The sequence below is a fragment of the Sphaeramia orbicularis genome, chromosome 11 (assembly GCF_902148855.1).
Source record: "Sphaeramia orbicularis chromosome 11, fSphaOr1.1, whole genome shotgun sequence".
Taxonomy (NCBI): Eukaryota; Metazoa; Chordata; class Actinopteri; order Kurtiformes; family Apogonidae; genus Sphaeramia; species Sphaeramia orbicularis.
Genome location: NC_043967.1, coordinates 14,715,506 through 14,741,837, shown reverse-complemented (window position 1 = coordinate 14,741,837; position 26,332 = coordinate 14,715,506). Strand labels below are relative to the sequence as shown.

At 37.2% G+C, this 26,332-nt stretch overlaps 2 protein-coding genes across 2 annotated transcripts in view; one reads left to right on the top strand and one right to left on the bottom strand.

Moving 5' to 3' along the window:
- Nucleotides 1-2,724: 2,724 nt before the first annotated feature.
- Nucleotides 2,725-6,992, top strand: LOC115428439 (BET1 homolog). The gene is made up of 4 exons (XM_030147487.1): nt 2,725-2,893; nt 3,111-3,217; nt 3,352-3,408; nt 6,194-6,992. The coding sequence occupies exons 1-4, from the start codon at nt 2,875-2,877 to the stop codon at nt 6,347-6,349; spliced, it is 339 nt and encodes a 112-aa protein (XP_030003347.1). The 5' UTR covers nt 2,725-2,874; the 3' UTR covers nt 6,350-6,992.
- Nucleotides 6,993-7,458: 466 nt separating this feature from the next.
- Nucleotides 7,459-26,332, bottom strand: part of LOC115428848 (probable acyl-CoA dehydrogenase 6) — a 48,513-nt gene continuing 29,639 nt past the window's right edge. Inside the window, exons 5-11 of the mRNA XM_030148072.1 lie at nt 25,588-25,717; nt 23,570-23,676; nt 22,230-22,397; nt 21,760-21,933; nt 18,429-18,590; nt 9,710-9,860; nt 7,459-7,884 (exon numbers count right to left, since the gene is read on the bottom strand). Coding sequence (XP_030003932.1) covers nt 7,794-7,884; nt 9,710-9,860; nt 18,429-18,590; nt 21,760-21,933; nt 22,230-22,397; nt 23,570-23,676; nt 25,588-25,717 — 983 coding nt within the window. The 3' untranslated portion in view covers nt 7,459-7,793. The remainder of the gene's footprint in view (nt 7,885-9,709; nt 9,861-18,428; nt 18,591-21,759; nt 21,934-22,229; nt 22,398-23,569; nt 23,677-25,587; nt 25,718-26,332) is intronic.

The window sequence follows — 26,332 nt, the reverse complement described above, 5'->3', positions numbered from 1 at the left end:
CTGTTCTCCTTTTTTTCTTGTATGGATATTTTTTGGGGCTGTTCTCTTTTATTTCTTATAGTGGATAATTTTTTGGGCTAGTGAATAATTTTTTGGACTGTTCTCCTTTTTTTCTAACAGTGGATAATTTTTTGGGCTGTTCTCTTTTTTTCTTATATAGATAATTTTTTGGGTTGTTCTCTTTTTTTTCTTACATGGATAATTTTTTGGGCTGTTCTCTTTTTTTTTCTTATATAGCTAATTTTTTGGGCTGTTCTCTTTTTTTCTTATATAGATAATTTTTTGGGTTGTTCTCTTTTTTTCTTACATGGATAATTTTTTGGGCTGTTCTCTTTTTTTTTCTTATATAGATAATTTTTTGGGCTGTTCTCTTTTTTTCTTACATGGATAATTTTTTGGGCTGTTCTCTTTTTTTTTCTTATATAGATAATTTTTTGGGGCTGTTGCACCTCTGGTCCACTGCAGTTTTCCCTGCAATGGGCCTTCAAGTTGCCCTAGTCACTCTAATTTACGTCTAGGAGATTGTGATTGTATTTCATGCTAGCAGAGAACAGGAAGACAAGTAGAAAGGTTCTACACAGGTGCTTGGTCTTGGTGGTGGTGGTGCCTCCTAGCCACCTGGTGTGCATACTAAATCGATAAATAGGACTTTTCACACACTTTTGCGTGTCCGTCTGCATGCACACTGTTCCCCCAAAATGCCCATCTAAACGTGGAATTAAAAGTGAGAACGCAACACCACGTTTGCGTTTTTGGTTCAGATCGTTACCATCTAAACGTAGCCTCAGACAGAATATTCCAAAGCCTGTGTGTTGATCTTTGCACTGGGGGTCTTAAGATTAAAGCCAACTCTTAAATGTCCAAACATTTCCCTTCTCTCCAAAGACCTATTTGATAAATTCAATCCTGACAGTTTCACAAATGCAGCTGAGATGCACACAGATAGTTCATTCAATATTCTCTATTTTTTGACACTTGTGTCAAGGTCATGCATACTGCAAAGCCTTTGGGTGAGAAATAAAAGGATGAGCGGTCGGGCATCGAAATGCATTATAGTAGATAGAAGTTTAAAGTTGTATTTATTTATAAGACACTGGATTGGAATAAATTAACGTCACAGAAGTCATTTTAATCTCTTCTATCATATCAGCTGTCGCCTGTATTATTGGCACAAGGGTGAGGGATGATATATAAGGGGATAAGAAAAGCTAATCATTGCTAAACAGCACCTCTAGGATTTTGGATATATTGAGAAACTCTTTTCAATCCGATGGAGCGCAGATGGATGTGTCAGTAAGCCGGTTATTAAACCCACCATGGATATTTATCTCCATTTATGCTGGTCACATTTCAAAACTCTGAAAAGAATCGATCTGTCTGTGTCTAAAGGGAACATCGTAGCAATTTTCTCCTCATAATAATATGTTTTTCCTCCACCAAAGGGAGATTAACCCACTGATGTGTTATTTAGGCATAAGATGCAAAGCTGAGTAGAGCATATTATTATCACAATGATTGAAAAAGATAACATGGCGTTTACTATAGCCTGAAGATGATAACTTGAACTCCAAGCGATAATAAATATTGCAGATTCAGGTTGTGTGTGAAGCCGCTCAGTGGACACATTTGAGTGCAGATGGGCTTTTTGATGAATGTAGTCTGTCTTTGTTAGTGGTCCTGTCACCTCATAGAGTTAATGTCTGCTGGAACCACTTACCCTGCAGACATAAGCTACAGCAAACTGCACACAAATGTAAACCCATTAGTGTAATCATGCACACATACACAAGTTCAACTGGTTCTTATACATGTCTATTCATATCAAGGTTATTATTGTTAACGAAAGCTAACGAAATGACGCAAACTAGAATTGATAAAACGTTTTCGTTAACTGAAATAAATAAAAACTATAATTAAAAGAAGAAATGATAACTAACTGGAACTGTATTGTGTGCTTATAAAAGTAACTAAAATGTATAAAAATTAAGGATTAAATTCCCTTTGTTTTCCTTTTTGTCAATGTTGGATTGATATGAGATTGATTTATTTCGCTCAAGCGATTTTAGCTGGAGGCACCGTACGGCACTTCTGGTCACTTGTCATTTAGAGTTGGCCTCTCGTCCAACAACATGGAAACTAAAGTTGGGAGAAAGCAGCGGAGTCCTGTATGGGATTTATGTGAATATGACAACAAGGAAGATAAAACATAAAAAAATAAAATAAAATAAAACTAAGCATTTAGAAAGAAAATACAAACTAATCAAATCTAGCAAACCTGCTCTAAAAACTAATTAGAGAAAAAAAGTAAAAAGTAAACAAAACTAAACTATAATGAAAAATCCAACACTATTATAACCTTGATGGTTATATGATGGTTTGTGTGTGTCATTTGAAAACTAAATATCATTTGAGAATACATAACATTGTTTTGAATGTAAAGTTTCATTTTGCAGAAGAATTGAGGGTGTTGCTCATTGTGTGTTTTTTTTAATTTGTGTGTAGAGTTCTGAATATGAGGCATGCTCTCAGAAAATGTGTGTAAACAACTGAGAAAAACTAACTTGTAGACCAGTGTAATTCAACACCATGTTTTTATTTCCTGTATTTCTTGTCTTTCTTTTATTGTAGACTTTACTACACAATATTAGTTCTGCTTTTTTCTATAAATAATTCAATTTCCGTTTTGCGCAATTCTGGACTTTGGATTGTCCTCGCCGGCTTCCGTATGGTGTCGTGGCGTTTGCTGACGTTCACAGTCACTGGTTGACACAGTTAACCGGCTAACCGATACCAATTTACAGCTACGTTCGTCTGCGTTTCTTTTTCTGACAAGTGAGACACATTACTGGATAGAAACTCCTTTTATATCTCAAGATGAGGCGCGCCGGTTTGGGTAAGAAACGAACGTAAATTATGATTTTTAACATCATATTAGCTTGCTTGCTAATTAGCTAACGTTAGCTTGTGCTATGCTACTGGTTTTGTAATAAGTGTGTGCTATTTGCCTTAAATCTACTCATCCTTCAGACCTTAGGGTTATTGTACATAATGTTTATGCTGACAGAATAGTTCCCTAATGTTGTGTTATTTGTCACTGATGTTGTATAAAGGTGAAGGGAGCTCTGGAAACTACGTTGCTAGTGGTTACAGTGTGTATGAGGAAGAAAATGAGCATCTTCAGGAGGGGCTGAGAGCCAAAGTCACCGCTTTAAAAAGTGTAAGTTATCCTGTCAGTACATGCTGTGTTCAGCGTTTGACTGCTGTATATTCTAGCTAGTAAACGTGTTGTATATAGTCCTCAGGTTTAAGGTAATGGCACCTAATCTGTCATTTTATTTTTGATGTTTACAGCTGTCTATCGACATCGGAACGGAAGTAAAGTACCAAAATAAAATGCTGAATGAGATGGTGAGTTGGAAGTTTAACAATCAAGTGTAATAAATAAGTATGTAGACTCATAACTGGGGTTGGCCAAGAGAAGGTTAACATCTAGATCAAAGAATGAATTTAAAATCACCACTTGAACACTTACAGCTCTGGAAAAAAATAAGAGACCACTGCAAAATTATCACTTTCTCTGATTTTTCTATTCTATTCTATTCTATTCTATTCTATTCTATTCTATTCTATTCTATTCTATTCTAAACAAAATCATAAAGTGCTGTTTATTACTGGTGTTGGCTTCATCCAGTTTTTTTAGCCTATTGATAGCAGAGGAGTCGTGTCGTTTCAGAAAATAGTGCTTAAACCAATCACAACGTATAGAAGATTCTAATGGATGAAACCAAATGATGGCAAACAGATGAGATGGATGGACAAAGCAAAACATATGCAGACATGCTGACTCCAGTTAGACATCATCTCACTTGTATGACATGGAGTACATATCTTGCAAATTTCAAGTCAACAAGACAATGCTTGTCAGTCTAAGCCTCATTCCTTTGCCAGTCAGTGGTGTATTGTACAGCTCTGGAATAATAATAATAACAATAATAATAATAATAATAAGAGACCACTGCAAAATAATCACTTTCTCTGATTTGACCATGTATAGGTACAGGGGTTGGACAAAATAATGGAAACACCTTCACCTCAAGATGATAATGCCCCAATCCATACAGCTAGAATTGTTAAAGAATGGCATGAGGAACATTCTAATGAAGTTGAGCATCTCGTATGGCCGGCACAGTCCCCAGACCTCAACATTATTGAGCATTTATGGTCAGTTTTAGAGACTCAAGTAAGACGTCGATTTCCACCGCCATCGTCTCTAAAAGAGTTGGAGGGTATTCTAACTGAAGAATGGCTTAAAATTTCTTTGGAAACAATTCACAAGTTGTGTGAATCAATACCTCGGAGAATTGAGGCTGTAATTGCCGCAAAAGGCGGACCTACACCATATTAAATTATATTTTGTTGATTTTTTAAGGTGTTTCCATTATTTTGTCCAACCCCTGTATGTGTGAGTAAAATGAACATTTTTGTTTCATTCTCTAAACTACCAACAACATTTCTCCCAAATTCCAAATAAAAATATTATTTAGAGCATGTATTTGCGGAACACAACACATGGTCAAAATAACAAAAAGATGCAGGTGTTTTCAGACCTCAAATAATGCAAAGAAAACCAGTTCATATTAATTTCTAAACAACACAATAATAATGTAACTTGAGAAAAGTTCAGACATCAATATTTGGTGGAATAACCCTGATTTTCAATGACAGCTTTCACGTGTCTTGTCTCTCCTCCATTGCTGTTGGATGACTTTATGCAGCTCCTGGTATAGAAATTCAAGAAGCTCAGTAATGTTTGATGGCTTGTGACCATTCATCTTCCTCCAGAAGTTTTCAAAGTGGGTTCAGGTCTGGAGATTGGGCTGGCCATGACAGGATCTTCATCTGGTGGTCCGTCATCCACACCTTTATTGACCTAGCTGAGTCCAGGAGCATTGTCCTGATAGAAAAACTAGTCCTCAGAGTTTGGGAGCATTGTCAGAACAGAAGTCCAGTAGTTTTCAAGAGTTATTTTTGGATTCCAATTACTTTTACAGTAGTAATAGCACTGCTGTTGCCTATTGTAAGAAGATAGTGATGAACACAGTAGTGGTGTTTATACTTCTCCTTCTTAAATAAGACATGGATCAAGTGTTTATTCAGCAGAACAAGGTGTGCTTGTGTTGGAATTCAACAGACACAGGAATGGAATGGCTGTCATACACGCAGACATGATGATTTCACAGGAAATACATTCCAGAGATTTATATGTTTTGAAAGTACATTACTTCTAGTGTCCAGCACAAATTGTACTTTTTAGAAAAATGTTTGAAAAATACTTAGATGGCATTATATTCAGCATAAATGTATGTTGGCATTCTTTGTCCGTCAGTGCAATTCAAAGCATAACTTTGATCCTCTTCTATTGGACCTTTTATTATACTTTTGATAAGTGTAAGGTCCACTCTTTTTACAGTGGTTACAAATATCTAATAAACTGAGATAAATATGTTAAAATGTATTAAATTAGTTTAAGGCATTTGACTTTGTAGATATTATATATGCAATGTTTAAACTAATAAATATGCTGGATAAACAACTGAAACTTGTAATTATTCTCCCTTGTCCATCCGTTACCGAAACACTTCATGCCCTTATATATTGAAAAAATACAAACTGTTGTACTGTTTACTGCAAAATAGACACCCTAGAGGACTGACAGTAAAGACGTTACAGTTTTATGAAAATGGGAACCACACTTTAAGGCAGGTTTTATAAAGTGGTCAAAAACAGTTGTTAATTTTCTGTCCATCCGTTACTGACGGGTTTTTACTGTTTTTAAGCCAGAAAATTAGGTTAAAACATTTTTTTTCTATCACACATCTAAAAGTGCTGATTATTCCCTGCAAAATGAGGTATCGTTCATCTTTTTACCATAAATAGTTGTGAAAAGGCAAACAAATATGTAGTAAAACTGTCCATCCACTTGGCCATCCCCAACTGCAAATGTGACAAAACCTTTTTAAGGATCAAGTGAAGGTATATGAATGATTAAACAACCTTAATGTTAAGGATTAACTCATTACTAAAGCTGTGAATTGAATGTAATGGGAGTAGTACTGAGTATTAGGCCTGATTGTTCTGTTTAAAGCCTTGTTGCCAGACTTTGGACTTTTTTTATCCCTCTTTCCCACACTAGGACACAGACTTTGACTCGACAGGTGGCCTGCTTGGTGCTACTATTGGAAGAGTGAAGCAGTTATCCAGAGGAAGCCAAACCAAACTCCTGTGCTACATGCTGCTTTTCTGTTTTTTTGTCTTTTTTGTCTTGTACTGGTTCATCAAGCTGAGGTGATGGGAGAGAGGAGGAACCCTGCAGGACTTTGCCCTTTACCACTATATCTTCCTGCCCACTCTGTGCCATGCTGACGTTTCTCAAAATCAGACCAATGCAGTATTGATGATGATGATGATGATGATGATGGCTGTGCAGGTGGATGGTGACAACTGGGCAGGGTCATTATGATTAATAATTGGATAAAAGTGTCCCAACTTTCCATGTGCAGCATTCTTTGTGTACAAAGTTGAGTCATGAAGTCCATGCTAATGGGCATAGACACAGAAAAGTACCAAGGATTTCAGTTGGTCGATGACAATGTTAAGTATATGTATTCTGTATATATCTACAGCTGGAGTAGACATAGACAGTTTACTGAACATGTGATATCAGCCAAACTGACTGGATTGAGACAGAAGGCATGATATGTGTAATAACTGTAGTTTACTTGTGTCAACATTCATAACACAATATGCAGATTAGGTCTATAGGAAACAGTGAGTCTGCAAATTCAGAATCAGGTGAATCTGCGTTTATGAATGAAAGGATCCATTTCAGCATTAAGTCAACAGTACATAATAACCTCAATTGAATTCATTATTGTTTAAACTTTGTTGTAAAAATGTTTTTAATGTAAATAAACAAATTTTATGCTGATTTACCTGACCGTTCATCATGTAGTTTTTCATGCTATAGATTTTACACAAAGAATGGAGTACAAGCATTAAGGTCAAACTTAATTTTTGTTACAACAATCTCATGTTATGTTACACAACTTTAATTATGATACACATTGTTTCACCCAGTCATTTAAAAATGTATTTCTAAACAAATTTACTATAAAAGTACACAACATTAGATTACAGTGATGAAAAAAATTATTAGACCACCCCTTGTTTTCTTCAATTTCTTGTTCATTTTAATGCCTGGTACAACTAAAGGTACATTTGTTTGGACAAATATAACAACAACAATAATAGCTCATAAGAGTTTAATTTCAGTGCTGATATCTATCCATTTTCCATGTTTTCTTGATAATAAGCAAAATCACTCAAGTTCTTCCATCAATATCTATGACAGCGTACTGACAAAAACAGTGCTTTTAGGCATTCCACGTTTTCTTTTCTGTCTGTTTTAGTCACATGATACACACAAGAGTTAGTACTTGATTGCATAACCACTGTTTTTGATGACTTTTGATGGTCTAATAATTTTTTCCGTGACTAGATCTCACATTTTTGAGGTCAGAAAAAAATCAGATGTCTGCTATATATTTTAGCAAATAGCAATTAGCAAAGGATTTCTTTATGATCACATACAGCATTGTCAAAACAAAGACAAAATGATTAAATAGCTTAATTGTTTTTGTCTTTTTACTGCTTCAATAGGACGGCTGAACTGCACTTCGGTGTTAGAGTTAAGTGTTGTGGCATCAGTCTCAGGGTAGGGGGCACCCATTACATCAGTTCTTGGGGAGTGTGTCCATGTACTTGCAGATGATTGACAGCATGACCTCATCAGCCCCTCCTCCGATAGACAATAACCTGAAATCCCTGTGGAAAAGACACCATCAGTAAAAGCACGGTCTGTTTTTCATAATGTACAGAATTACCTAAAACAATGAAATATTGGAGTTTTTGTGTTTCTTTTATGAAAACAATCTGTGCATGCTGAACAGCTGGTGGGGTGGCATTATTTGCCCCATCACTAGATGTCAGCAGAGCATAAAATACAAGAGGAGGAACAACAGAAGAATGCACATACTCCTCACTTCATCATGTGTTGTTTATCTAATCAGTCTGATTCCAAATTATATTTAACTTCCTTGTAAAATACACTGAACACATACTTTATATATACCCTGGCCACTGGAGAGGTTTGTGTAACCATGGTAACGCTGCCTCTACATACAAATTGGGGGCCAGGTAGAATATTAGTTTGTAAGAGCTTGTGTCTGTGATGGTTAGCGCTCTGCCACAGTTTGTGGTAACGCATACATTTGTTTGTTACCCTCCCCCACCCCACCCCACCCCCGAAGGGAAGGCAAGGGGGATTGTTTCTGGTTTGTTTGTTTGTTAACACTTTAGCAGCAAAACTACTGGTTGAATTCATACCAAATTGGGTTTATAGATTACCAGTGACCCCAGAATAGATCTGACTACATTTTGGGAAAACTAGGTCAAAGTTTCAATTTTTTATGAATTTTTAAAATCTTTTTTCCCCATTTACCTATAATGGGCGAAAATTTCACATATCTGTAGCAGCAAACCTACTCGGTGAATTCATACCAAATTGGGTTTATAGATTGCCAGTGACCCAGAATAGATGTCATTACATTTTGGGAAAAGTAGGTCAAAGTTAAAACTTTTTAAGAATTTTTAACATCTTCTTTCTTCTCCCATTTACTTATAATGGGCGAAATTTCACGTCTATAAAAACCTAAATTTTGTTTCAATTTACTTCAAACTCGGCACATATATAAGGCTATACAGTGCGACAATTTCTGTCGCATTTGCTACTAAAAATCATTCTGTGCAAAGAGAAACATGCATCCACTAGCACAAGTGCGAAGGAGTTGCGCTGGTATCCTGTCTAAAATAGTGGAAAAACTAGCCTATATTACTGTGTCTTATCCTGTTCGTCAGTTATTGGAACAATGCTTCATGAGAACTGTAGTTGTAAGTGTGAACTGTCCTTCTCAATCCGAATACAAAATAACTACATTTCCGGGTAAATGTTCCTGCTTTCGCTGATGTGTGCCGGGAAAACAACGGAACTTTATACATTTTTGTTGAGTAAAATCTCTTTTGAATTATGGGACTGATTAGAATGGTTTCTTGTCAAGAAGCCCTATCTAATTCAGACCAGCACAGACTGTTCACTGATGCACATTGAAAATACATTACTGTTGATTTTTCATATTTAAAAATGTTTAAATTCATCCTGTTGTGTTCAGGAGGAGGAAAAATAAAGGTTAAAGAATCAGTTTAATTGTTGTTCAACATTGTTAGAATTTCTAATCAGTATCAAATTAATTTAGCCAAAAAAAACACGTTAACTAACTGTCCAACTGTTTATTTTTCTGTGCTACTAAATTTTTTTAACTTGCTAGCACCAGCGTTACCACCTAAAAAAGTAAGAGGATAGCCCTGATATATAGAGGCAATTCATACGCTGACATCCGCACATCCATAGACATGATGACATCAGCTGGATCGCTGCCAAAATAAGCTACAATACATGCGAGGGGTGGGGTTTGTTGTGCCTGTGACCACTTGTTTGAAATGAGATAACCTGCATGCAAAGGTGTTATCGATGTGCTACTGAGGAATAAGTGGAGCCAGTGGGGATTGTTCAGGCCTATTGTTTCAGTCCCACCTGTAAACTCTGCTGACCAGGACGTCACTGGTGAAGCCCATCCCTCCCCAGTACTGGAGGCAGCTGTCGGACAACTCCCTGGCCAGACGGCCCGCTTTTAACTTAGCCATGGATGCCAGCTTGGTGACGTCGTTCCCTTTGATATAAAGTGCTGCAGGAGAAAAAAAGAAGCGTAGAAGATAAAGATCTGTCCAAAAGGATAACGATGACCTAGAAAGAATGTGAATTAGAAAACAGACTTGTGACTAACAAAAGTGGTTCTGTTTCTGCAGCTTCTTTTCTTATTTAGACCTTTTTTTTCCCCACTGGTTTTGATCAAAACCTGAGGAAGTAAACATTTCTGTAAACATGTAAAGAGCTCATTCACAGGTAGCAAATACTGGAGAGGTCTGTGCAAGTTCTCATTTACCCAAGTCATCGTTCTTCTTGGTAGTTCTTCTGGGTTCAACTGGACTGGCTCAGCTCTTTTGAAAATATTTCATCTCTCATCCAAGTGAAGAACTGAAGAAGTGTCTTGGATGAGAGATGAAACATTTTCATAAGAGCTAAACTAGTCCAGTTGAACCGAGAAGAACTACCAAGAAAGAATACTGGAGAGGTTCCACCAAAGACTCTTGAAACTCTTGAAAATGCTTGAATTTCAATGTTATGTTTTCAAGGTCTGAAAAGTGCTTGAATTTCAGTTTAAGTGCTTGGAAGTGCTTGCAATTATAACTCTGTGATGTGATTTTATGTATTTATTTTCATGTTAACTACCAGCTTACATGGCCAGCCAAAGCTACATACAGAGAGGCGATACATTTAGAAAAATAAAACTTTATGTCAAAAAAGATAATCAGCGGGTGTTCTCAGGTCGACTCCAGGTACATTTTTATCTTAATCTTTGGCTCAATACGAGTGTGCCTGAAGAACACCAAGTGGCTTCCCTTTTTTTGGATAAAACTTTGTGTTTTCATTTCATTTCTAAACTTCTTACTATTATGAAACCGAAACTGGAATTTCAGACGTTTCTAGCAAAATAGAATTTACGTCATTTTGATAAAAAGCGGGAAAAAAAGAATCCTCAGTATATGTATTCCTGTGGATGTGTATTTTTTTTTTTATTTGAAAATTACCCTTAAAAGTGCTTGAAAAGTCCTTGAATTTGACCTTGAAAAATGTGTATGTACCCTGTGTAAACACTACAGTGACACCCGCTTGGGTTGTCTGTCACCCATTTTAGAAGAACCTGGGACTGTTTCAGTTTGCAGCTGGCCGAGACTGTGGATTTCTGAAACGATGCCATCGCTGCCTCCACTTCATATGATCTCACTCCCATTGTATTAAGTTAACAGGTGTATACAGTTTAGTCACTTCAATAATGAACAACGTTCGCTGTGTTTTGGTGACTGATCCACCTTGACAAAACAGACGCTCGGGGCCGCTGTGGGATTCATATCATTCTTCCAGAGCTGAGTCAGCGGTGGTTTTTGATACTGATATGTGAATCTTATCTTTGGTATTAAGTGCCTTTTAGGCAGCTGCACACACTGGGCTTCATTTTCCCAAACACACAAATCCCAGGCATGTAGGGTTAAAACTCCAACATTTGAGTTTTAAGCCTGTTTGGATATGGGTGCTTCTATGAAACTGGGTTTATTTTGGTACCTGGCACTTTTCCAGCTTTTTTAGACCCAATAATACAAGAGAAATTTAAATATATTTCCCCCCATGATGTACCTAATGATGACCTCAGATAAATGTGAAAAAATTATACTCTTGCTGTGAGCCATCCTAAAATTAATGAAAAAAATATTGGGGCTAAAAATAGGACCAAAATTGGGACAGGAAAAGCTACCTTGGTGTCAGTGCATTTGATCTGAAAACATGGCTGTAAATGGTCTTATATACCACTATAAATAAAGACACTATGTTAAATGCGATGATCCTAGTGGTTTTTCTAATCCAGACATGTGGGTTTTTCATGAATCTCAGTCTCATTCCAGGTTTCGCATGTAACCCACCGTGTCAACTGGCGTTACATACAGAACCTGCCCATTTAAACACAAATAAATCGTGAGTGATTTTGCAACAGTGGTCATTTTTGTGAAACACTCTTTCTTGCAAATGCAGTTCGGTTCCCAAAACATACCTATGAGAGAATAAAAAGATATCTGGAAAAATAGTAGCACATCATTTTCGTGTCCTTTTTACCCTGTTACATGTTGATGTTTGTATGAACACATCAAATAAAAATGTGTTTTATCTGAAAAATAGTTTCTCCTTTATCTCAGTAAATATTTCTTTTTAAAATAGACCCAAAGTGCTTCTAAACTTGCTTTAAAACATAAGTCTCCATCTGGTTTGAATTTTTAGCTCCTCTGTCCTGCTTTTAGGGACCAGTTTCGTAGAAGCACCCATTTCCATTTTCTAGAAGTGGTAAATGGTGTGTATTTGTGTTGTGCTTTTATACAATTTGCCTTTCATTCACCACTTCACACACACTGAATGATGTAAAGTGACAGCCTGCCACTGCACGAAACTAAGTAATGGGCAGGAGGAGTGAAGACTGCCAAGTGTGTGGTCAGTCCACAACCAGAGCCAGTAGGAGCAGTTTCAGCAGCAGCCGTACAACTGTGTCCGCTCCATTATATTCAATTAGTGATGGATATTTGAAACAAAAAATCCAGTCCAAAGAAATGAAGCAGCCATACACATCTGTCTTATGAATGAAGAAGTGTTGAAAGGCTGGAATAATTGAGACGGAGCCAATATTACCCAGCTAACACTAGTTTTTATGTTACTTTAATATATCACCTCTATTAGCGACAGACTTAAGGTTCAAATTCATAGATAAACATCAGAGTACTGGCATTAAGTTCAAGATGCAAGTTCTGCAATTACAATGCAATATTTATTCAGTATTTATCTAAATATAATTGGACTATTTTTATATAGACTTGGTTCATACATGTAAATACTGCTTTCATTAATACATACTGTCACACACTGTTAATACTGTGAACTCGCATCTATTCATATTTTGTCCATTTTTATTTTTTATTCTACTTAGCGCTATTCTTATATGACTTTGTAAAACTGCAAAATTTATGTTCTGTTTTCTAATCTTATTTTTAGTTTTTGTAATTTATATTCACTCTATTCTTATTTCTGTAATACTGGTGTTTAATTAATATTGTTGCACTGACTGGAGTAGCACTCCTAATGTCATTGTACACACAATGACAATAAAGGCTATTGTATTGTGTTGTATTCTATTTTTAGCTTGTTGTGTATAGTTAACCATTAAGGCTATTATTATTTAGAAGGGGGCAGGAAATATTAATTTTTCTTCATCCTGTTCCTTTTCGAGCATGGGCGTGTTTATGTTGTTCACCTGATGATTACTGAATGTCTGCTGATGAAATGCACAACCATGAACAAAATAAAATAAATGAAATGAAATAGTGATGAACACCATAGTGGTGTTTATACTTCTCTCTCTTAAATAAGACATGGATCAGGTGTTTATTCAGTAGAATAAGGTGTGTTTGTGTTGGAATTCAACAGACACAGGAATGGAATGGCTGTCATATATGTATATATATGCTGATTTTACAGAAAAGTGCAGTGGTCTCTTAATTTTTTCCAGAGCTGAATATACCTCAGTAATGTTATGTGTATTCAGGGCAGGATTCTTATCAAGCATGTGAAGTTTAGCACATATTCAATCATGTATAGTCGAGTTACTATGACATTCTTTTCCACAGTTTAGAGTAGGGGTCAGCCACTATCCTGCATGTGTTAGCTGTATCCCTCTTCCAACACACCTGATTCAAATGATAAGCCTATCATCAAGCTCTGCAGAAGCCTGATAATGACCTTCAGATGTGCAGAAAGAGGGAAACATCTAAAACACGCAGGATAGTGGGTCTCAAGGGCCAGGGTTGGTGACCCCTGGTTTAGAGGGATGACACAGACAGATGACAGACACAAAGGAAAAAGGCGCCACTCTCTAAGAACTAACTGATGAAGTGTAGTAAGTTTGGTGGAAAATATTTAATAGTTTTCCTGTTCAGCTCCGGAAATGACACTGTGAGTCTGACACTGTGGTCTGCAGCACAGGGGCTCCACAGGGGACGGTCCTGGCCCCTCTCCTGTTCACCATTTACACAGCCGACTTCCGACACCACACAACAAGCTGCCACCTACAAAAGTTCTCGGATGACTCAGCTATTGTCGGTCTCATTAACAACAGAGATGAAAATGAGTACCGAGAACTGAACCAGAACTTTGTGGCCTGGTGCCAGCGGAACTGCCTCCAGATTAATGCTGGAAAAACAAAGGAGCTGGTAGTGGACTTTCGCCGGCACAAGGCCTCCCCTCCCTCTCCCGTGAACATCCAGGGAACAGACATTGAGATAGTGGACTCTTACAAGTACCTGGGTGTTCACCCGAACCAGAACCTGGACTGGGCTGCCAACACCCAGGCCCTTTTCAAGAAGGGCCAAAGCAGACTCCACCTACTGCAGAGACTGAGGTCCTTCGGAGTGCAGAAAGTTCTCCATAAGACCTTTTATGACTCTGTGGTTGCATCTGCCATCCTCTACAGTGTGGTCTGCTGGAGCAGCAGCATCACGGCAGCAGAGAGGAAAAGACTGAACAAACTGGTGAAGAAAGCCGGTTCGGTCCTAGGCTGCAGTCTCGATCCAGTCGAGGTGGTGGGGGACAGAAGAATGACAGCAAAGCTGTCATCAATCATGGACAATATCTCCCACCCCCTACATGAGACTGTAAGAGCCCTGGAAAGCACCATCAGTGACCGGCTTCTTCACCCACGCTGTACAAAGGAGAGATACCACAGGTCCTTCCTTCCCTCTGCTGTCAGACTTCACAACCAGTCCTGCTCCCATTAGATCAATGCACAATGTGTAATAACAACCCTTCCTCCATTCCACTTATGTTGTATATATTCAATCCGTATTTATATATATATATATATATATGTATATATATATTTATATATATTTTTATATTTATAACCATTTGCACTACATCATATCGAACAATATTTGCACTCTCCTTTTAAACACTTTTTTATTCAAATTTATATGACTGTTTTTATGTGTATGTCTATGTATGTTTTTATGCTGCTGACAACACTGTGAATTTCCCCATTGTGGGATCAATAAAGGAATATCTTATCTCTTATCTTATCTTAAATAAAATGATGACTAATGGACAGAAATGCTGCCCGTAACATTTCCTCAAAGAAGGGATAAAAACTGAAGGAAAAAAAAAGAAGTCAGAATGGATTATTTCTAATATCTTTGCATTAGTAAAGCCTATTTTTGCCTGTATTGTCCTTGTGTGTACATTCATTTTATAATCATAATAATAATCATCATAATCTCATTTTTTCCCATCTATCTATCTAAAAAGTATATAAAGACAGAACAATGAGATTATATGAACAGTTATAAGTTTTTACATTTTGCTTTGTATTTGTTTTTGCATCTTGTGACATATTTATTTACTTATTTTGGACTGGAATCGTAATTGTTTTGCATCATTTCGTCAGGTATATATTTACCTATGTTTTGTTTGTTTTGTACTTCCTAGATATGTAGTTTTGCACTTGGTTTTGTATTCATTTTGTATTATCTTTGGATGTATTTAGTTTGGTTTGTCTGACTTTATGCAGTATGACTTTATAGCTGGTTGTGTATGGCCAACCGTTAAGGCTATCATTACTTAGAAGGGGGCAGGAAATAAGATTTTCGTCATGTTCCTTTTCAGTCATGGGTGTGTACATGTTGTTCCCCTGATGATTATTGAATGTCTGCTGATGAAATGCACAACCATGAATGAAATAAATGAAATTAAATCTATTTATTTATCTGTCTGTTTAGTGTTTCTATTACAACTACTATTATTGTATTACCAATATTATTCATTTCTTTTTACTCTTTATGTTACTGAAAGAAATGATGTTTATATATATATAACCATCATTTCTTTTACTTTTATGTCCTTTTATTTATCCCTCTACTTCACAGAAGGTATGCAAATGATATTCTTTTATTTTGTTTAAAATACAACTAGGTCAAGGCGACGTCATATAAGCCTTTCAGGTTTCCGACCTCACCTGCACATTTTTGTACCCTCCTCTCTACCAAGAGAAATATGTACATGTATTTGTTTTAGTTTATATCTGTATGTGCAAATAAAAAAAATAAATAAATACATTAGAAAAACACTCGGAGAGCGCAGACCTCTGCCAAGGCAGATCAGTGGCCCCCCCACCCCCGATCACCACCAAAATTTAATCATTTGCTCCTTGTGCCAGTATCAACATTTCCTGAAATTTTCATCCAAATTCGTCCATAACTCTTTGAGTTATCTTGCACATGGACAGACAGACCGATAGACAGACAGACAAACCAACGCTGGCGAAAACATAACCTCCTTGGCGGAGGTAAAAATCACCAGTAGATGGCTTCCTCCTCTCTAAACTCTTTACCTAACATTAATTCACTGGTATGGTCAATTGGTTCTAATCTCTTGCGAGTCTATACAAAGCTTTAGGCAGTGAAGGAGGCTGGGGAGTTTTAGGAAAGTGGAAATGGACAAAAAAGACTGCCCCAGACCTTTTTAAATGTTTGTTTTTTGCACCACAAAGTACTGAAAAGGTCTGTTCATGAACGGCCAAAGTGTTTTTTAGAAGTCACGCAGAAACAGCATAAAAGATTTGTTTACTGAGTTGCAGTGCTGAGAAACAAATGTGAAGTAAAAGGAGTAACTGTAGTGTGTCATGGGTCAATAAGACTATGAGGTACCTTTGGTGTCCCCCAGCAGAATCCAACTGTCACCATGAACACATTGCAAAATAATGAAATTCTAGGGTTTTATTATGAATGCGAAACACTTACACATATATCAGTACTATTTTAAACCTTTTGAAATGCCATTTTATTATTTTATACAATTTTCTTTGAGGGAATGCAATATGTTTAGTGCATGTCCATTACACTGCCCTTCCAACTTTAGTGACATTGATAAGTGTTTAAATTAAAAAAAAAAAAAAAAAAAAAAAAAAAATTATACGTTTTAGATGTTGTCATTATACTTCACAGTTTTTTCCATAAAACAAGCCATTTTGATAATTTATATTTTATTTTCATAATAGTATTTAACATTCTACATGTGCCCTTTAAATTGCTGTCCACCCTGTCACTTTAGAGCACAGGTGTCAAACATACGGCCTGCGGGCCAAAACCAGCCCGCCAAAGGGTCCAATTCGGCCCCTGGGATGAATTTGTGAAATGGAAAAATTACACTGACGATACTGACAGTCAAGGATGTCAAAAGCGTTTTAGTTCAGGGGTCATATTCAGACCAATTCGATCTCAAATGGGTCAGACCAGTAAAATACTATCATAATAACCTATAAATAATGACTACTCGAAATGTATGGTTTGTTTTAGTGCAAAAAAAGTAAAATTACATGAAAATGTTTACGTTTACAAACTATTGTTTCCCAAAAAATGTGAAAAACCTGACCAAATATGAACAAAATGAAATATCTTAAGAGAAGTTAGTGTAATTTTACCAATATTCTGCCTGTTACTAAAAATGTTTTGTGTATTTGTAGATCCACTGTGATCTGTAAATTGTGTTAGTAATGAGCTGCAACATAATATCTGTATTATAAAAGGGAAGTGGACTCTGTGTGTGTGTTTGTGTGTTTCAGGCATCACACAAAATTCAGAAAGAGCTGACTGCTGCAGTTTGGACAAATGTGGTACAGCATGCGTGAATACACAACAAATATCCATGCTGGGGGACAGGGATGCTGCCCCTCAGGGTCGGGATGTGGATTTTAAACCCCCCCCCCCCTTTCACATCCCACCCTCAGTATTGACAATGATGAAGTCCAGGATCTAGAACCCATGGTTCCCACAGGTCAGCGCACCAGCTGGTAATATACATGTGTAAATGATAGACTGAGGAATAATACCATTAAAAATACATATAAAATAATATTCTTCTTTTTTCAGTTATTTAAATTTTAAGGAAACTTTGTAGATGTAAACGTTTTCATAATGTAATTTTACTTTTTTTCACTGTTATTATTGTAGTGGTCCGGCCCACTTTAGATCCTATTGGACTGAATGTGGCCCCTGAACTAAAATGAGAGTGACATCCCTGCTTTAGGGGAATCGCCACTTTAATAATCACTGATGACATCATCATCATTTTGAGTGTTTTCAATGGAGGCGGAACCATAGTCTACGAGAGCATTTAGTATTTACATTTCTAAATAGTCATCATTTTGTGTCTGTACTTAGATGTGGTCAAGCTTAGCATGTCCACCCCATCACCAAAAATGTCATTTAATATAAAACAAGTGGTCATGAAATGTTAAATTTAACCACAACTGTCCACACTGTCACTTATTTTTACAGATATTTGACAGGGTGGACATATTTGTTTCATATTTTGTGTTCTACTTGTACTTTGTTTACTTGCAAAAAATCTGTTTAAAAAGTGAGAGCTTGACCAACATACATTCCAACAGCCGGCAGTCGACACATCAAACATAGAGTTAAGTGGAAAATCTCAAGTTTTTGGTTCTTTCTGGACATTTTGAAGTCTGAAAGGCACCTTATAGTGATATTGACCCATATATTTAAAGTGGTCTCAGTGCTGGACATACATATCCATTCAGTAATCCCACCTGTAGCACGGTATATGAGGGAACGGAGCAGCTCCACCTCCGTCTGCAGCTCCGCCAGCCTGAAGTGAACTGCCTGATGGTAGAGGACCGGCAGCTTGAAGATCTTCCTCTGTCGCGTGTACTGGACGGTCTCCTGAACGATGTTGTCCATCGTTGTCAGGACTGTAGTGTAAAGGCAGAGACAGAGATTCAAGATTCAAGAACTTTATTTATCCCTGGGGGGCAATTGTTTCTGCCGCAGTAGCAATTTAACCCATAAAGACCCAGTGCCACAAATGAATTTTTCGGTAGATTGAACCTTTAAGTGATTTATCACCATTTATTATAATATTATTCTCTGTATCTTCATTCTTTTCAGTGAAAATCAGGTATTTTCCTATATTTAATTTGCTGATCATGTACATGTTCATTAAAGCTCAGAGTAAGTTCAAAGGTTATTAAATCAGAAACGGAGAAAACTGAAGAAAAAGTGACTTTTTCAGCAAAGATATCAATAACTGAATGTATAAGCAACTGTCTCCATCCACTGTCATTTGTCAAATTCCATGGGTTTTACAGGTGAATCAATGTTGTAGAAGATGACAGTGTTTCCATGGTAACTACGGAGCCTCCGAACGTCCAAACGGGTCATATGTGATGACCATGAAAAGATGACAAACTGTATTTAACACCAATTATTTACATGGATTGATAGAATTAGTGGATCAACAACTATTAAACAGTTTAGATCAGTAGATGATTTTGGTTGCCGGTGGCTGTTTGGGTCTTTACAGGTTAAAAACAACAAAAAACAGTGACAACAAGAAAAGCACTTGGAGAGCACAGACCTCCACCAAGACAGATCTGCCCCCCCCCCACCACCACCGAAATTTTATCATTTCTTCCTTGTGCCAGTATCAACATTTCCTGAAAATTTCATGAAAATCCGTCCATAACTTTTTGAGTTATCTTGTGAGGTAATGACACAGCGAGACACAAGACCACAGTCACATAAAAACTGGTGGTACAATAAAAACACATACTTAAATAAAATGTAATCCAATGATAATGCGAACAGTTTCTATCCCAGAGCCGTGGCTGCTCTGAACCACAAAAAATAATCACTTGGACACTTTACCATGTAACTGCACTCTGCTGCTATAACCCAGGACAATACACTACACACTTTAACTTAAAAGACTTAACACTACAGTCATTACCGTATATTCTGCATATTTGACACGCAATTGGACTCACTTTTGTTTGTGTGTGTGTGTGTTTACACTGGATATGCAAAAACCATTTTCTTACACCCGCTTACAGTCTTTTTTACTTAATTGTTTAATACTTCAAATTTTTTCTTGAATGTATAATTGATGTGTGTATCTTTCTTGAGCACCTTACAGTTTAATTTTTAATTCTAATTCTTTATTTACATAAATATTTATATAAATACCAAATTTCTTTTTTTTCTCTTTATATCTTCATTTCTCACTCGTATGTGTTTTTTTTTTCTACCTGTCTTTTTCCCTGCATTTGTTTGTTATATGTTGCTGGTGCTAACTGTGAAATTTCCCCACGATGAGTCAGTGACCATTTGAAAGAGGAGTTTTCTAAGTCTTGAATGGCTGCCACAGGGGCGCCAGGGGTGATGGATTGGTCGGAAGGGGGCCCAAGACCTTGCTTTTTGGCCTGCGAGATCCCCAGACCTCACCGTGTGTGATTTTTTTTTGTTGTGGGGATATGTAACAGATCGCGGTTATGTTCCACCACTAACCTCAATGACCTTAAACATCGAATAACAACAGGGAGGAATTCTCTTATCGCATTGATGTTGTCCGTGCTGCAGGTGGTGGCTACATTGAACACTTGTAAGACAGGAAATAAAAGTTGATTGTGAGTAGAATACTTGTGACTTGGCTGGAGTTTTCTATTACTTTTCCTTTTTAAAATACTGCGTAATGAAATCAGTTGATCCTTTTTGAATAACCCTCTATTCTATTCTATTCTATTCTATTCTATAGATCAGGGGTCTCAAACTCATTTTTTTTCAGGTGCCACATTCAGTCCAATTTTATTTCCAGTGGACCGGACCAGTAAAATAATAGCATAATAACCTATAAATAATGACAACTCCAGATCTTTGTCTGTGTTTTAGTGCAAAAAAAAACAATTAAATTATGAAAATACTTACTTTTATAAACCATGCAAACAAAAAAGATGTGAATAACCTGAAAAAACTGAAATTTCTTAAGAAAAATAAGTGCAATTTTAACAATATTATGCCTCAACTTATCATTTAAACATGCGCATTATGGATCAGATCTACAAAGACACTAAACACTTAGTAACAGGCAGAATATTGTTAAAATTGTGCCTAATTTTCTTTAGATATTTCAGGTTCTTTGTATTTGTTCAGGTTATTCACATTTTACTGTTACAGGATAGTTTGTAAACTTAAATATTTTCATAATTTAATGTTATTTTTTGCACGAAAAGTAAGACAAAAATTTGAAGTTGTCATTATTTATAGGTGTAGTGTAATATTATTTTTTTCACATCAAACCAAGAAGAAAATATGGAGTCATTATTTCTTGCAGGTTATTATTATTTTACTTGAGATCATATTGAACCTGAACTAAAATGATGTCACAGCCTTGACTGTGGAATTTTTGCTCTTCACAAATTCATCCCCTGGTCCGCATGTTTGAGACCCCTACTATAGATGGCTGAGGGCAGGAACTTAACGTCAGAATGCTGTCAGACATGATTGATTTTGCCTTCTTTGACGCCTGGTTATTGTACAGATCTGAAAGGTATTTTTGTAGTACCAATGATTTTACTGCTGACTTTAATTATCCTGGTTAATGAGTTTTTTGTTTCAGAGGGATGCAAACCAGCAAAATGAAAGAAAAAGTGACGTCGGGTTGTGTACAAACACTCAAATTGAAAACCAACAGGGCTCGTAGTGGAGTATCACAAGCTCCATGTGGGAATCCAAGTTATCTCTGTGTTTATATGATGACGCATTAACATACCAGACCAGACAGATTAACTTATTAGTCAGATACAGTAGAAATACCAGAGCAGTTTCATTTTTATACATCACAAGTTCTGAGAAAAAAACAATGACTCTCGCTTTCTCAAACCCAAAGTAAACAGCCCCAGCAAAGTCTGTTAATATTTTGAACTACATGACCTGAACTCCCCAGTTTTTGCAAATGAAACACAAATCCCACGAAATTTAACATTTCCCGTAAAATCTGCAGGAGGCAGGGGAGATGTCAGAGTAAAAAGAGTGAGTGTTTTAATGAGAAAACAGATGTCAAAGTTTAAAGACAAGCTCACTCACCACTGGCCGCTGCCCAGAGCCTCTCTTCCTGGAACTGAATCATCTGATAGGTGAAGCCCATGCCCTCTTGGCCAATCACGTTTTTGCAGGGAACTCGGACGTCGTCGAAGAACACTTCTGCTGTATCTGATGACCGCATACCCAGTTTATCAATCTTGCGGGCGATGTGTACTCCTACGGTTGAAACAACGGGAAACAAAGCCGACGTCATGATGCAGCATCGATAAAAGCACACGAGCGCCAAACAACAAACGCTATTTATAGAATAGATACAGTAACGGTAGAACGGGCCTTTTATGGTGATACCCTCTAAAAACAACAGAGAAGAAAAGCATACAGAGCCGTAAATTTGACAGATATTTGCTGGTGTATATGAATAGAGTAACTTAATGCTTATAATATTTGTCTCCAATAGAAGGCCGTCTGCTTTAGGAGGAAAAACAAGAGCATAAATAAGCAGCTGATCCTACCTGGCAGGTTCATGGGCAAACAGATGAGAGATTTGTTCCTGTGTGGCGGCCCATCGCTGGTGTTTGCCAGGAGACACATCCAGTCAGCCTGTGTGCCGGTGGTGGTCCACATCTTTCCACCATTGATCACATATTCATCCCCCTTCCTCACTGCCTTGGTCTTAATACCTGAATTATGATGTGGTGCAGGAATGAATGGAGAGGTGATTAGAAAAGTGACAGCAATGACACAGTGTTAAAATTTAATATCCCAGTGGGCAAACGGGCAAAGAAATACATTTCTGGCAAGATTTTACCGCAGACATTCATCTGTGTCTAGACTTTGTGGGTCGATTATACATATATACACACACACACACACACACAAGTTGGCAGGATGAGAAATTCATGATTTTTTTTTTTTTTTTACTTGTTTTAAAAGCGTGCATTTGTTGAAATGTCCACTCTGTATTTATGTTGGGTTCAAGTAACCTGAAGACTTAATGCATCTAAAAATGTCAAAAGCTCTAACCACAAAAGAACAAAAAATATTACACCCCCTTCACCACCTAATTAGTTACAGCAGTTAGAATAAGGGAAATCCATTAGTTTTATTTACTAAAGAGCTGTAATGTAACAATTACACCAATGCTAAGCTTTTAGGGAAGTTGAATTATTAGTGTAACAGTCTCTAAAGTTACACCACAGACGTTTTTGCCATCAATCCTCAAAGTTTAAGAACAAAAAATACTTGCGCTGTGTCACTTACACTTATACATTACTTAACGTATAAAATATGATACTAAATCAGGACAAAAAGTGGTATAAAATGCAATGATGTTGACCTTAACATGGTCAAATATATAAGTACACATACAGATTTGTCCATGCTGTCTATATCAGTTGGGACGGGGGTTCCTAGAGATTTCAAGTTAAGTTTAAGACTTTTTAAGACCATGAGAGACGTAAATAACTATTTCATTTCCTGCTGCCCTTGACTTTACTTTGGTGATGCTCCCATTGAGAATACAGAAGTTTAAGGTGAATTTTCCACGGCAGTTTACTACAATTTTCCAAGTGGCTTTTCTTGCACAAGCTGCACTAGCCTTCATATTCTTAGTTTCCCCAGGCTTCAACCAAGCACTGAACTAAAATCAATTATAAGATGTGTCAAAATTCCACTGAAACCCCGTGGAAAGTCTGAGGGAGACAACCATTGGCATCCACTGATTGTAGACATGGTGTGTTCCTCCCTTTAATACTTGTGTATCAACCGTGTTAGTAACAGTCTGATGTACGATGATCTGTCAGAGACTAAAGGAAATCATATGAGGATGAGGATGAATTATGAAGAGACGTACTCGACACATCAGAACCAGCACCGACTTCACTGACGCCGAGGCAGGCCACTTTGTCCCCCATGATGGAGGGAAGGAGGAACTCTTCCTTTAGCTCATGTGAACCAAACCTGTAGCAACACACACAAACAAACATGCAATTACTCTGAGACTATGTAAATCCAGGAGAATTGCCTTTGGACTACCTGTAAAACACATTAACATTAAGTAGATGTTTTTCTATCTACTCAATGTGATCATGATTAGCAAAAACCTATATAGTAGACCATTTTGTACTAAACTTCTGAAAAGTTCTGTATGTGTCTGGCTTTGGCAAGACAGAGCAGTGGATTGAGTGCTTTAAGAGGACATCGGGATGTTTGAGGCAATTACAGTTCCAGTGGGACAGGGGAGGGGGTCTTGTCAGGAATCTCCCTTGATGTTCATTTCTTTGCTTCTCTCACAGCACTTAAACCTCGTTGCAGGCAAGTGTAGATCCCCTAATTAAGCTCCTGAGACTGAATCTATTTCAATGAATTCCATCTTGTGTCACCAGCAGCTGTTTCACAGCACGACAATATCACAACTGAAGGCCTTCAGTATGACAGAAACAAAAAAGACCAAATATATTAATACATATGAACCCCTCGAGAGTGAAGTTTGGATAAAGTGCGACTGTGTAACAGACTGTTCTTTCACACCTAACGTTCATAAAACCATCGAGATACTGTACAGCCCTTGAGAGAGGACAGCTATCCTTCAGTCAAAAAGCCACATCTGTAAAGTAAAAAAAAAAACTGGAGACTTTGCTTTATGACTAAGAGCGCTGAGCTTTACTTTCATTCTGACTGACAGATTTAATTCATTCACATTCCAGTCCATGGAAAACAAATACTGTGCACTGATATAAACTTTAGAGTTCACGCAAGGTCATGAGAGAAAAGGTTTTGAAGGTCCATTGTGTAAAATTCAGAAGATTTAGGGGGAGCTAACAGCAGAAATGGAATATAAAATTTATAATAACATTTTATTTAGTTTATCATCACATGAAAAGGAGAATTGTTGTGCTTTTGTTACCTCTGAACGAGCTGTGGACTTTTTCACCCACTTGTTTGGGTATAGTCCAGAGTAAATATCCCCTCATCTACAAAGCCCAGAAAGCACATACCACTTTGAGTTTAACAAGGGACTTTTTGGGGCCACCAAGGTTAGGTTGGGAAATATTCTGTGACTTCACCACTATATGTCACAGTAAATATGACAGAGAAACTCTCTGGTACTAAACATAACAGGACTTGATACAAAAGTCACCTTAGATTGCACCGAGACAAACGTCACAGTCAGATCCTTTATTAACAGGACGAGACTACCAACAGTTTTGACAGGACTTAAATGAAGACTAAAGTACTCATACAAGTATCTGGGGCAATATAAAATAGATTTAATTAAAACTGTAGGAGCTCAAATCAGAGAAAAATGCCACGATTTTAAAATACTCCCTTTCCTCTACAGCTTTCTCCTCTCTGTCCAAAGCAAAACTAAATATAAATCTACAGAAGATGACCTAAAACCATTTCATCAGCCCCACTACCTGTCTGAAAACACCTGTGGTTTAGCCTAAAACAGTCCACAAAAATGGTGACGACTCGTTTCCTTTCAGATGACTTGAAATACAATATCTACTAACCCTGACCACAGTACTGATGAAAATCTGGAGTTGCGCCCCCCCGTGCTTTCAATGGGAGCCCACTGTTCCTAATGTGTGCTATGTGCTGATGCTAACTGCTGATGCTAGCTAATGTGTGTGTATTCTGATGGGTAAAATGCAGAGTGAGTTAACAAACGAAAGTGAGTTAACTTTAATGTCAACCTGAGAGGTAATTATAGAATTATGCCTAATGATATCAAAAAACTATCAAGTTTTTTGATATCACTGCAACTTTAATCATATTTTAAATGGAATGATCAATATTGTGTAGTACACATTTTAGCTAAGACAAATCTGTCCCAGTTTATTAAAGATCTTAGTGTTGTGGAAATACCTGGCCAGTGCAGGAGTTGCCATGTCAGACTGTACACCGATAGCCATGGGGATGCCTCCACATCGGATGTTGCCCAGCTCCTCTGCCACTGCCACATTGTAAGTGTAGTCAAGGCCCAAGCCTCCATACTCTGCACAGGACAGAAAGAAAACATGCTCTTCAAACTCCTAGCCAATGCCATGCAGAAAAAATGCATTAAATTAGTTACATTAGGCCTACGGTTACTTTTGCTCTTTTCAGTTACTTCCACAATAAAACAAAGGGTAGTGTTTTTGTGTAGACATACATGTACATACATTAACAACAATACAACAATACGCAGTTATCCACTGACACTGAGAAATGTACTCAAATCAATTACAGGATGTTATAATTAGCTACTTGTAATTATGCATAAAAACCACTGCTAAAAGAGTCATTGTCATTTCCATGTCATCTCCCCTGCTCTACTTAGTACATCGACTTGATTTGATCTCTAAACAGCATAATTACTGAGACAGTCGAAAATGGATGTCTGTTTCTGTCATTCTTTCAATGGAGACATTTACAAAGACCTTAGGTCCTTAATGGAACCACTTTGCATCAGTTATCTTTATAAAGAGCCTTTGTTTTGCCTTTCATCAAAAGTTGCAGCCTCCTCTGTGAATTGAATAGCTGGTGGTTCATAGGAATATACTAAAAGACCAATTTTCTGTGGAATAAGCCAGTTAACGAAGCCACACAACGTCTCATTCTTGTCAAAAAT

Excerpts from the sequence above, each read along its gene's own strand:
- LOC115428439 (XM_030147487.1), top strand. Across the intron at positions 3,218-3,351 it reads AAGTCACCGCTTTAAAAAGT|CTGTCTATCGACATCGGAAC; the intron begins GTAAGTTATCCT and ends TGATGTTTACAG. Across the intron at positions 3,409-6,193 it reads ATAAAATGCTGAATGAGATG|GACACAGACTTTGACTCGAC; the intron begins GTGAGTTGGAAG and ends TTCCCACACTAG.